The 12,821-nt window shown below is 52.9% G+C and overlaps 1 protein-coding gene across 1 annotated transcript in view; it reads right to left on the reverse strand.

Annotated features, from left to right (window-relative positions):
- Positions 1–12,821, reverse strand: part of FSTL3 (follistatin like 3) — a 125,877-nt gene that overhangs the window by 38,979 nt on the left and 74,077 nt on the right. The window contains exon 3 of the mRNA XM_086946737.1: positions 5,413–5,628. Within this exon, the coding sequence (XP_086802863.1) occupies positions 5,413–5,628 (216 nt within the window). The remainder of the gene's footprint in view (positions 1–5,412; positions 5,629–12,821) is intronic.

Consider the following 12,821-nt stretch of genomic DNA (forward strand, 5'->3'; position numbering starts at 1 on the left):
AGGTAAGGAATGAGGAGCACCGGCAGAGCTGCGTCACCCCAATACTGGCGTAAGAGGGGGCGCCGCAGGTAAGGAAGGAGGAGCATTGGCAGAGCTGCGTCACCCCAGTACTGGCGTAAGAGGGGGCGCCGCAGGTAAGGAATGAGGAGGACCGGCAGAGCTGCGTCGCCCCAGTACTGGCGTAAGAGGGGGCGCCACAGGTAAGGAATGAGGAGCACCGGCAGAGCTGCGTCACCCCAGTACTGGCGTAAGAGGGGGCGCCGCAGGTAAGGAATGAGGAGCACCGGCAGAGCTGATTCATCCCAGTACTGGAGTAAGAGGGGGCACCGCAGGTAAGGAATGAGGTGCACCGGCAGAGCTGCGTCACCCCAGTACTGGCGTAAGAGGGGGCGCCGCAGGTAAGGAATGAGGTGCACCGGAAGAGCTGCGTCACCCCAGTACTGGCGTAAGAGGGGGCGCCGCAGGTAAGGAATGAGGTGCACCGGCAGAGCTGCGTCACCCCAGTACTGGCGTAAGAGGGGGCGCCGGAGGTAAGGAATGAGGAGCACCGGCAGAGCTGCGTCGCCCCAGTACTGGCGTAAGAGGGGGCGCCGCAGGTAAGGAATGAGGAGCACCGGCAGAGCTGCGTCGCCCCAGTACTGGCGTAAGAGGGGGCGCCGCAGGTAAGGAATGAAGTGCACCGGCAGAGCTGCGTCGCCCCAGTACTGGCGTAAGAGGGGGCGCCGCAGGTAAGGAATGAGGAGGACCGGCAGAGCTGCGTCACCCCAGTACTGGCGTAAGAGGGGGCGCCGCTGGTAAGGAATGAGGAGCAACGGCAGAGCTGCGTCACCCCAGCACTGGCGTAAGAGGGGGCGCCGCAGGTAAGGAATGAGGAGCACCGGCAGAGCTGCGTCACCCCAGTACTGGCATAAGAGGGGGCGCCGCAGGTAAGGAATGAGGAGGACCGGCAGAGCTGCGTCACCCCAGTACTGGCGTAAGAGGGGGCGCCGCAGGTAAGGAATGAGGAGTACCGGCAGAGCTGCGTCACCCCAGTACTGGCGCAAGAGGGGGCGCCGCAGGTAAGGAATGAGGAGCACCGGCAGAGCTGCCTCACCCCAGCACTGGCGTAAGAGGGGGCGCCGCAGGTAAGGAATGAGGTGCACCGGCAGAGCTGCGTCGCCCCAGCACAGGAGTAAGAGGGGGCGCCGCAGGTAAGGAATGAGGTGCACCGGCAGAGCTGCGTCGCCCCAGCACTGGCGTAAGAGGGGGCGCCGCAGGTAAGGAATGAGGAGCACCGGCAGAGCTGCGTCACCCCAGTACTGGCGTAAGAGGGGGCGCCGCAGGTAAGGAAGGAGGAGCACCGGCAGAGCTGCGGCACCCCAGTACTGGCGTAAGAGGGGGCGCCGCAGGTAAGGAAGGAGGAGCACTGGCAGAGCTGCGTCACCCCAGTACTGGCGTAAGAGGGGGCGCCGCAGGTAAGGAATGAGGAGGACCGGCAGAGCTGCGTCACCCCAGTACTGGCGTAAGAGGGGGCGCCGCAGGTAAGGAATGAGGAGCACAGGCAGAGCTGCGTCACCCCAGTACTGGCGTAAGAGGGGGCGCCGCAGGTAAGGAATGAGGAGCACCGGCAGAGCTGCGTCGCCCCAGTACTGGAGTAAGAGGGGGCGCCGCAGGTAAGGAATGAGGAGCACCGGCAGAGCTGCGTCGCCCCAGTACTGGAGTAAGAGGGGGCACCGCAGGTAAGGAATGAGGTGCACCGGCAGAGCTGCGTCGCCCCAGTACTGGCGTAAGAGGGGGCGCCGCAGGTAAGGAATGAGGAGCACCGGCAGAGCTGCGTCGCCCCAGTACTGGAGTAAGAGGGGGCGCCGCAGGTAAGGAATGAGGAGCACCGGCAGAGCTGCGTCGCCCCAGTACTGGAGTAAGAGGGGGCGCCGCAGGTAAGGAATGAGGAGCACCGGCAGAGCTGCGTCGCCCCAGTACTGGAGTAAGAGGGGGCGCCGCAGGTAAGGAATGAGTAGCACCGGCAGAGCTGCGTCGCCCCAGTACTGGAGTAAGAGGGGGCGCCGCAGGTAAGGAATGAGGAGCACCGGCAGAGCTGCGTTGCCCCAGTACTGGCGTAAGAGGGGGCGCCGCAGGTAAGGAATGAGGAGCACCGGCAGAGCTGCGTCACCCCAGCACTGGCGTAAGAGGGGGCGCCGCAGGTAAGGAATGAGGAGCACCGGCAGAGCTGCGTCGCCCCAGTACTGGAGTAAGAGGGGGCGCCGCAGGTAAGGAATGAGGAGCACCGGCAGAGCTGCGTCGCCCCAGTACTGGAGTAAGAGGGGGCGCCGCAGGTAAGGAATGAGGAGCACCGGCAGAGCTGCGTCGCCCCAGTACTGGAGTAAGAGGGGGCGCCGCAGGTAAGGAATGAGGAGCACCGGCAGAGCTGCGTCGCCCCAGTACTGGCGTAAGAGGGGGCGCCGCAGGTAAGGAATGAGGAGCACCGGCAGAGCTGCGTCACCCCAGCACTGGCGTAAGAGGGAGCGCCGCAGGTAAGGAATGAGGAGGACCGGCAGAGCTGCGTCACCCCAGCACAGGAGTAAGAGGGGGCGCCGCAGGTAAGGAATGAGGAGCACCGGCAGAGCTGCGTCACCCCAGTACTGGCGTAAGAGGGGGCGCCGCAGGTAAGGAATGAGGAGGACCGGCAGAGCTGCGTCACCCCAGTACTGGCGCAAGAGGGGGCGCCGCAGTTATGGAATGAGGAGCACCGGCAGAGCTGCGTCACCCCAGTACTGGAGTAAGAGGGGGGCCGCAGGTAAGGAATGAGGAGGACCGGCAGAGCTGCGTCACCCCAGTACTGGCGTAAGAGGGGGCGCCGCAGGTAAGGAATGAGGAGCACCGGCAGAGCTGCGTCACCCCAGTACTGGAGTAAGAGGGGGCGCCGCAGGTAAGGAAAGAGGAGCACCGGCAGAGCTGCGTCGCCCCAGTACTGGCGTAAGAGGGGGCGCCGCAGGTAAGGAATGAGGAGCACCGGCAGAGCTGCGTCACCCCAGTACTGGCGTAAGAGGGGGCGCCGCAGGTAAGGAATGAGGAGCACCGGCAGAGCTGCGTCACCCCAGTACTGGCGTAAGAGGGGGCGCCGCAGGTAAGGAATGAGGTGCACCGGCAGAGCTGCGTCACCCCAGTACTGGCGTAAGAGGGGGCGCCGCAGGTAAGGAATGAGGTGCACCGGCAGAGCTGCGTCACCCCAGTACTGGCGTAAGAGGGGGCGCCGCAGGTAAGGAATGAGGTGCACCGGCAGAGCTGCGTCACCCAGTACTGGCGTAAGAGGGGGCGCCGCAGGTAAGGAATGAGGTGCACCGGCAGAGCTGCGTCGCCCCAGTACCGGCGTAAGAGGGGGCGCCGCAGGTAAGGAATGAGGTGCAACGGCAGAGCTGCGTCGCCCCAGTACTGGCGTAAGAGGGGGCGCCGCAGGTAAGGAATGAGGAGCACCGGCAGAGCTGCGTCGCCCCAGCACTGGCGTAAGAGGGGGCGCCGCAGGTAAGGAATGAGGAGCACCGGCAGAGCTGCGTCGCCCCAGTACTGGCGTAAGAGGGGGCGCCGCAGGTAAGGAATGAGGAGCAACGGCAGAGCTGCGTGTGGTTCTCAGCTCCGGAGCTGCAGGTGGGGCCTGCCTGGCACTAGGGTATGTGAGTGTGTGTGTGTGTGTGTGTGCGTGTGGGGGGGGTTCAGGGCTTTAAGTGGGATGAAAAAACTTGGGGGGTCTCTGAAAGGGGCATGGCCGATGTAATTAAGGGCGTGGCTGTAAAACACGCTAAAATTAGCAGTTTCTGTCATTGCATCCAGATATATGATACAACAGGTGACATCATGCCTACAAGTCAGGACTATTGGCTTTGTCGATGGTTGTTATTTGCAGAAGATAAATAAGCTGCAACTGTGGCTTGTTACATATAATATTGAAGACGCTTCCACTTAAAACCCTTGTGACACCACCACAATGTTGCAGCTCCTGAGTTTCAAAAAGAGAAGGAAAATCCAGAGAGAAAATGACTCTCTTTAAAGGATTTCCCTTCCCCCACAACACTCACCTGGCATGACGTCATACCGTACCTTCTCCACTAGTGAGAAGTGAGCAGTGTGAGCAGCGCACACCGGCCGGCGTGCCTGCTGTCGCGAAACAGGTGTCTCCATCGGGCTGTTTTGCGCCCAGGCACTTTTTTCCGGACTGCAGTGACAGCAGACTGCTGTCACTGCAGTCCGAAAAAAACACGGACCGCGTGTGCCAGGGCTGAAAACAGAGCCCAATAGAGACCCGTTTCGAGGCCCCTGTTGAAATCAATCAGGAAGCATTTGTAGAAAATGAGTAGTTTTAATGTCCAGCACAGCATTAGCAAGTACACAGATCAAAATCCACAGTACAACCGCTTCATTGCACTTAAACCTTCTAGAATACAGGTGAGGTTGGAATCATAACATAACATGCAGGGAAGACATCAGTAGAACAGAGTGATGTCATACAAGCATAAATAAATAATTAATAATGAAAGGAAAGACAGGATGTAACAGCCCCCTTCAAAAAACTGCCGGTGCTCAGACCCGGCGAGACCCAGCCCACTTAAAGCCCTGGGGGGTTTGAAGGGAGTTTTAGAAATTGGTGTTAAACATGCCATCTTAGGTGTAACTTGAATAACCGAGAGCCCCGGTGCAGCAGGCATGATGAAGAGCAGGGGCTCATTGAACTGCAAGGCCATTGGATGGTCAGCAGTCCAGGGGCGGAGCCATGCACATGTGGGAGGGCCTTCAGGGAGCTAGCTACTCTCATGAGTGGATCTCACCAAACTTCCTGTCCACCTGCGCGGTACATCATCAGTGTTGGCTCTACCGGGCTCCTAAGGCTCACGTCTACTCACTTCTGTGAGTCTTTCTAGTGCCACGAGGCCCTACGGATAGCCAGGCACTCTATAAAGATAGGATAGGATATAATGCACTTGTAGTGAGGCGGACAGGGGACGGAATACTCATCAGCCCACCTTAAATCAGGGCCCGAGACAGATTGGGAGATACAAAAATATAGATAACGCTTGGTAAATGCAGATAGAGAGAGAGAGAGAGAGGGACAGACAGACAGACACAGACAGATAGAGAAAGATTGGACAGAGAGAGAGAGGGCAGAGAAACAGAGAGAGAGAAAGAGTGGACAGAAAAGGACAGAGATAGAGAGAGGATAGAGAGAGAGAGATAGGACGACAGACGGGCAGAGAAACAGACTGGCTGGTAAATATAGAGAAACAGAGAGCTAAGCTGTGCAGACAGATACATGGAGACAGATTGACTGGCAGAGAGAGAGTCTGACTGGCAGATACAGAGAGAGATGGAACTGTGGATATGCAGACAGATGCACGGAGAGAGACAGACAGACAGACGGACAGACACACAGAGGTCCGTACGTACTTTTACACTCCCCGTGGTACATGAGTTGGAGGTCCGGGTGGCCCTGGCACCGTGCCACCAGGAGCTCACACTCGTCTCGATAGCTTCGGCCGTCGGATCCGCACACCGGCACCTCCGAAGCCACCTCGGAGCAGTCCGGGGCACAAACGCAGCGAGGCCTCCCCTGCAGCATCTTGCACACCTTCTCGGCCCCGCACTGCACACCTTCACAGGAATCTGGGGGTGGAAGGAACAGGCGTGAGGAGAGGTGTCAGGAAATGGGATCTGCCAACAAGGGGATTGAAATCAGTAGAATGTCCTAGAATGGCGACAAATGGAATTAAACCAGATGCAGAAATGCCAAATGAATGACCATGTGAATTAAGCAGAAAAGGGAACAGGCATACACAACTTCAGTTTTAGGCAAAATTGACTATATAATTTGGATTTTCTTACATTTATGCAGAATAACAGGCACATAGAGCATAAACAGGAGGCCTGAGTGGAGTTTGTGGATTCGGAACTCTACAAAGTGACCAAAAAAACCGCCACACTATGCGGAGTTCCGCAAGCAACGGAGTGCAGTGAGCTGTGCAATTTGCACTGATTTTTGGCAGGTGTTTGTCTCGCGCTGGAAAATCAACGCAAACAGCACCATGCACAGTGCAAGAGGGCGCTACTGCTTTCTGTCGCTCAAGTATATTTTCTACTCGATCTGTAGCTTCCTCAATGCGAACGAAAGGTTTCTCAACGCAAGCGGTAGCGGCCATCCGTGACCACCCACATTGATAAATCGCGCTGAGAGGTGGTCTAGAGCAAGATTTTCTGCGCTCCCGCTCGCCAACTTAGCACTCGCTAAATTAACGTTGGTGAGGGCGAGCGAGGAAAAATCTCAGCTCTGGAACTCCATGCACTACATGGATCATGGAATGGGAAATACTCCTTAAACTCCTCGAGCGGAGCAGAATTTTACACCTAGGCCTAATAAACACCCCCGCATACATTAGTCTTGTACCAAAAGAGTAATCCCAAGGCATTTTTACAAAACCATAGATCAATGTATGTGGAGTCCACTCTGTGTACAGAATCCGTCATTTGAATGCATTGATTAACTGGACATCCAGGGATTCATTGGTGAGAAGTGGGGCAAGCGTCAACGTTTCGGTCTCCAGTGTCAGTAGTACGCAAGGCCATCCTCAGGACCATATACGATTGGGAGATTCAAGTTGACCCAAAAAGATAAACAGATCAAGTTGTGAATTGTGTGTCAGCTTGGCTTGCACGTTTTTAGGTCTCGCCTGTCGATGCGCATGCGCATCGAGCAAGCGAGACTATGGGGGCTCATCGACTCTTTATCTAACTTGCAAGGAATCGTGGCGATTCCTTGCAGTGCCCGTGACTTTTAAGCTCAATGCGCATGCGCATTGAGCTTAAAAGCGCGTGCACGTCCGTCTTTGTTTACCCGCTCCGCCCCCTCCCCTTCCCGCCCCAACCAGGCTCTTGTAGGGCGACGCTTCACCAGCGCTTCCCTCCCACTCGCTCACTTCCCTTCTCTCCCGCCCCCCACCCGACTTGAAATTTCATTTGGCCGCGCTGCGTTACTTTTACGTGAACATGGCTTCTAGTTTGTGCTCTCCCTTGTTTCATACTGCACTTCAACCCACAATTGTTGTTGCCGCTAAACTGTCTAATTGAAAGTAGGTAATATTTCCCTAAGCGTTACTTTTACGTCAACATGGCTTCTAGTTTGTGCTCTCCCTTGTTTCATACTGCACTTCAACCCACAATTGTTGTTGCCGCTAAACTGTCTAATTGAAAGTAGGTAATATTTCCCTAATTATCAGTAATTCGCAGGCATTCACGTGCATTCCTCACAATTCTGTTCTTGAGCGCGCGCTTTAACGCTCCTCCCCCTCCCCAACACAGAGCGTGTCTCACAGCCGTACCTTTTCACCTTTCCGAGCCCTCTCCCATGTGTTCTATGGGGTAGACTTTATCGTGAAGGGCTCGGGTCGCGTCGCTATGCCCAGCTGACCCCCACCATCTCCTCTGCTTCCTTTGATGCCCCTGTTTGACTTGCACTTTACATGCGGGTTACACAACCGCCGCTGCCCCGGGAGACGCAAGAGCACTTAAATTGAATTCACCGGGACCAGAGTCCATCGACATCACCACCAAGCCGCTCCGGGATTGGCACCAGCTCTTAGGTTACCCCGTCAACGAGGGGGCTTGTTTTTCATGATCACAGTCACAGGAAGAGCCACACACCCTGTGAGCAGCTGAAAAAAAGCAAAAATTAAACCAAAACCACCAGCTGGGGCTGTAAAATCACACAACAGCCAGTCATCGGCAAGCAGTCCGGAGCTTCCGTCTTCCCGGTGAGTCTGCCCATACTTTGCATGGCAGTGCATCACAATAGATTACAGTGGGCTCACATGAACACACCACACAGGCCGAGCAAGCAATATATTTCATATGTTGTACTCTGGGTAAATGTGAATTACTTTTATGTTTGGGTTGCTTTGCACTTGAGAGTGTTAGTTATGAAACTTCGGTCAATATTGTATCGTTAAGTCCAGATCAGTCTGCTACACAATGCTGTTCTTGAGCGCGCGCTTTAACGCTCCTCCCCCTCCCCCAACACAGAGCGTGTCTCACAGCCGTACCTTTTCACCTTTCCGAGCCCTCTCCCATGTGTTCTATGGGGTAGACTTTATCGTGAAGGGCTCGGGTCGCGTCGCTATGCCCAGCTGACCCCCACCATCTCCTCTGCTTCCTTTGATGCCCCTGTTTGACTTGCACTTTACATGCGGATTACACAACCGCCGCTGCCCCGGGAGACGCAAGAGCACTTAAATTGAATTCACCGGGACCAGAGTCCATCGACATCACCACCAAGCCGCTCCGGGATTGGCACCAGCTCTTAGGTTACCCCGTCAACGAGGGGGCTTGTTTTTCATGATCACAGTCACAGGAAGAGCCACACACCCTGTGAGCAGCTGAAAAAAAGCAAAAATTAAACCAAAACCACCAGCTGGGGCTGTAAAATCACACAACAGCCAGTCATCGGCAAGCAGTCCGGAGCTTCCGTCTTCCCGGTGAGTCTGCCCATACTTTGCATGGCAGTGCATCACAATAGATTACAGTGGGCTCACATGAACACACCACACAGGCCGAGCAAGCAATATATTTCATATGTTGTACTCTGGGTAAATGTGAATTACTTTTATGTTTGGGTTGCTTTGCACTTGAGAGTGTTAGTTATGAAACTTCGGTCAATATTGTATCGTTAAGTCCAGATCAGTCTGCTACACAGTCTTTTCACACAGTTGTTTTTTGCAGTCAAGCTGGATCGATCTGCACAGATTTGCTGCTGAAGGGTGTGTGCTACATTCTCTACTGTAGTTGGTAGCAGTTAGTATCTGAAGTTTTGATGGGAGACACAGGAGGGCACTTTGTTATATGCAAACTCCTTTGCCACTCTCCCCCATGTTCCATCTGTTTATTTATGGCTTGTAATTGGTTTCAATTCTGGAAACAATATTTACAGTTCCTGTAAAATGTGTAGTGCCTGACTATCCTGTGATTAGTTGCACAGCCCAATCTTGATTCACCAGCGGTTTCCGTAACACAGGGCTGACACTTAAAGTAAAGGCTTGCTTGGTGTTTAATTTAATAACTAATTTAAAAGTGTGTTGTCCATCACATACACTACAAGTGAGAGCACATCATCTTGGCCTTACTCCTTGTATCGAATTAGCGTGTGTGCCTGTACGCCATTGGAAGTAATTGGTATTACACGTACATGTGTTGCAAAATGTCGCTGGCTCCAAGTTAATGAGTTTGAGTTCTGAAACACCCTCACCCTCCCACCCCCTCACCCTCACATCCCCTCACCCTACCCAACCCCCTCACACACCCTCTCAACCTCACACACCCTCTCACCTTCACACCCTCCAACACCCCCTCACCCTCACCCCCCACAGCCCCTCACCCTCACACACACCCTCACCCTCACACCCCTCACCCTCACACACCCTCACCCTCACACACCCTCCCCCTCAACACCTCACCCTCAACCTCAACCCCTCACCCTCACTCACCCTCATCCTCACTCACCCTCACCCTCACTCACCCTCACTCTCACTCACCCTCAACCCCTCACCCTCACTCACCCTCACTCACCCTCAACCCCTCACCCTCACTCACCCTCACCCACCCTCACCCTCACCCTCACTCACCCTCAACCCCTCACCCTCACACAGTGCAATAGGTCTCAGACCATTTCAGTTAGAGCTTTAAGAAATGTTTATGGCTTTTTTTATTTGTAATTCTTTAGCATTGGCTACAGGAAACAAAAATGCTAAACATTTACAAAAAAAAACCATAAACAATTCTAAAAGCACTAACTCTAATGGTGCGAGACCTATTGCATTTCCAATGCTTGTTTAATACTGTGTGCTAATTGGCTGCATAATGCACACATTGGTTCAGGAAGATGCACTGGCAATTAAAGACACAATCTAAACAGTTTTTTTAACAGTTTCAGCTCCACAGACTGAATCGATAGGGAGCGGTCAGCAGTGACCACGCCCATCAGCAACAATGGCCGGCAACAATGCACAGGCATGTGGTTTTGTACAAATGTAGGCAGGTAGAGAGGGTGCAGGCACAGGCAGGCAGGCAGCCCTGTTGAACAGCAGAAACGTAGAGGCAGTGCAGTCACTAGCAGACACAGAAATACACACACATCACACACACACACAGCACACAAACACACATCAGTTATAAACACAGTCATAAAGTGTTTCTACTGTATTGGAAGAAAAATATTTTATCAGGAAAAGAGCGTCTGCCCACGGTGAGCATCCTGCGCAGATGTGCCCAAGTGTAGGGCAAACATTGTAAAACATTCCTCACGAGAGAGAAAAAGCTCCAGTTTAATCAGTCACTGAATGCTGGAGACTGAAGCCAGGGTCAGAAGAGAAGAATCAACCAATGGGAAAGCAGCAGGGCTAAAGGAAACTGCACTACCAAGGTCAGTCATGCAATGAATGGATATTAAATGAATGAAATCTGATTTATATAGCGCTACTAAGCCCAGTGGGCGTCAAGGCGCCCACCTCAAAAAATCAGCTGACCCTTGATCACAAATAGAAACATGCACAAAAGGTAGAAGCGAGGCAATATGAGTTGATAGCAAGTAAAACGATGCAACGTATACTGGTTGAAAAAACAATCAATAGTCGTTGGTTGAAGTCTTTTGTTTGTCTTTATTTCAAATACGCTTGGTTTTGCGTCTTTGGAAACAGCCAACGCGTTTCGCCCAAACAAGGGCTTCTTCAGGCCAGTTAGTGGAGTCAAAAGGCCAAGGTTTCTTCAATTGATGCAATAATTTGTGATAAGTTCACAGTTTAGCGTCACTGTCTGCCCCCTCTTCAGTCCTCTCTACCCCGTGCCCTGGCACAGTCAGTGCCCTCCACGCTCCCTTACCCCTCACCCTTCCACGGCCTGTGCCCCTCTGCAGCCCCTGCCCTGGCACAGTCTGTACCCTCCAGGCTCCTATACCCTCCCCTTCCACAGGGACATCCAGTCTGTATGCTCTGGGCTAGCCGAACTGCACAGGGACATCCAGCCCCTTTTTCAGGGAAAGCTCACACACATTGCTCTTACTTCCAGTTGCCCTTCCTCTTCTCCATACAAGAGTTTCTCTGCCCTTATGGCTCACCTGCCTCTTCCTCTGGCTTTGGACGCAGTCATTAAAGACAGGCTGGCTCTATCAACAGTCAAGAGCCAGTGAGCTGTAATTAGCAACAGTCATAAATAGGGGCACTGGTCTTGAAGCAGTCAGATGATGCACCGGCTTTAGAAGCAGTCAGTGGCATGTGAAGGGGTCTGGAAGCAGTTGTTTGCAGGTGTTCTCTGCCCAGAAGGCGTTAGCATGTCACTATGTCAAGAAGCAGTCAGATGCAGGCACTTTGAATCTAGTAGATTTCTTCAGCAAGCTGAAGGGCCTAGAAACACTCACAAAAGTGCACTTGGCCTAGAAGCAGTCAGTCGCTGGGGCACATTGGAAAACACGCAATCATCAACAGGTACAATCATCAACAGATGTATTGAGCCTAAAATCAGTCATAGGCGCTTAGCCGAAAAGCAATGACAGGCAGGCTCGTTAAATCTAGAAGCAATCAGTAGTAGATGCAGTTGGTCCAGACTGGTGCATTGAGTCTGGAAGCAGCCTGTAGCAGGTGCAGTCGGTCCAAACGCAGTCAATAGCAGAAACATTTAGGCTAGAAGCAATCATTATCAAGTGCATTGGGCCCAAAAGCAGTTAGCTGGTGTACTACGTCTAGACACAGTCCTTCTCAGATGATTTGGGTCTAGAAGCAGCCATTATCAGGTCATAATCAAGTGCATTCTGTCTACAAACAGTCATTATCAGGTGCATGGAGCCTAGAAGCAGTTTTATGGTTTACTAGGTTTAGCAGCAGTCCTTATTAAATGCATTGGGTTTAGAAGCAGTAGCTGGTGAACAAGGTCTAGAAACAGTAAATATCAGGTGCATTGGGCATAGAACCAGTTATCTGGTGCACTAGGACTAGAAGCAGTCATTCTCAGGTATGTTGGGTCTGGAAACAGTTAGCTGGTGTGCTAGTGCTAAAAGCAGCCATTATCAGGTGCATTGGGTCTAGAAACAGTCATTATCAGGTGCATTGGGTCTAGAAGCAGCCATTATCAGGGGCATTGGTTCTAAAAGCAGTCATTATCAGGTGCATTGGGTCTAGAAACAGTCATTATCAGGTGCATTGGGTCTAGAAGCAGCCATTATCAGGTGCATTGGTTCTAAAAGCAGTCATTATCAGGTGCATTGGGTCTAGAAACAGTCATTATCAGGTGCATTGGGTCTAGAAACAGTCATTATCAGGTGCATTGGGTCTAAAAGCAGCCATTATCAGGTGCATTGGGTCTAGAAGCAGCCATTATCAGGTGCATTGGTTCTAAAAACAGTCATTATCAGGTGCATTTGGTCTAGAAACAGTCATTATCAGGTGCATTGGGTCTATAAACAGTCATTATCAGGTGCATTTGTGTTCTAGAAGCAGCCATTAGCTGGTGCATTGGGTCTAGAAGCAGTCATTATCAGGTGCATTGGTTCTAAAATCAGTCATTATCAGGTGCATTGGGTCTAGAAACAGTCATTAGCAGGTGCATTTGCGTTCTAGAAGCAGCCGGTAGCAGGTGCATTGGGTCTGGAAGCAGTCATTATCAGATGCACTGGTTCTAGAAGCAGGTATATGGTGCACTAGGTCTAGAAGCAGCCATTATCAGGTGCATTGGGCCTAGAAGCAGTTAGCTGGCGCACTAGGTCTAGAAGCAGTCGTTATGAGGTGCATTGTGCCTCAAAGCATTTAGCTTGAGGATTAAGTCTA

Source organism: Lissotriton vulgaris, chromosome 12 (assembly GCF_964263255.1).
Source record: "Lissotriton vulgaris chromosome 12, aLisVul1.2, whole genome shotgun sequence".
NCBI lineage: Eukaryota > Metazoa > Chordata > Amphibia > Caudata > Salamandridae > Lissotriton > Lissotriton vulgaris.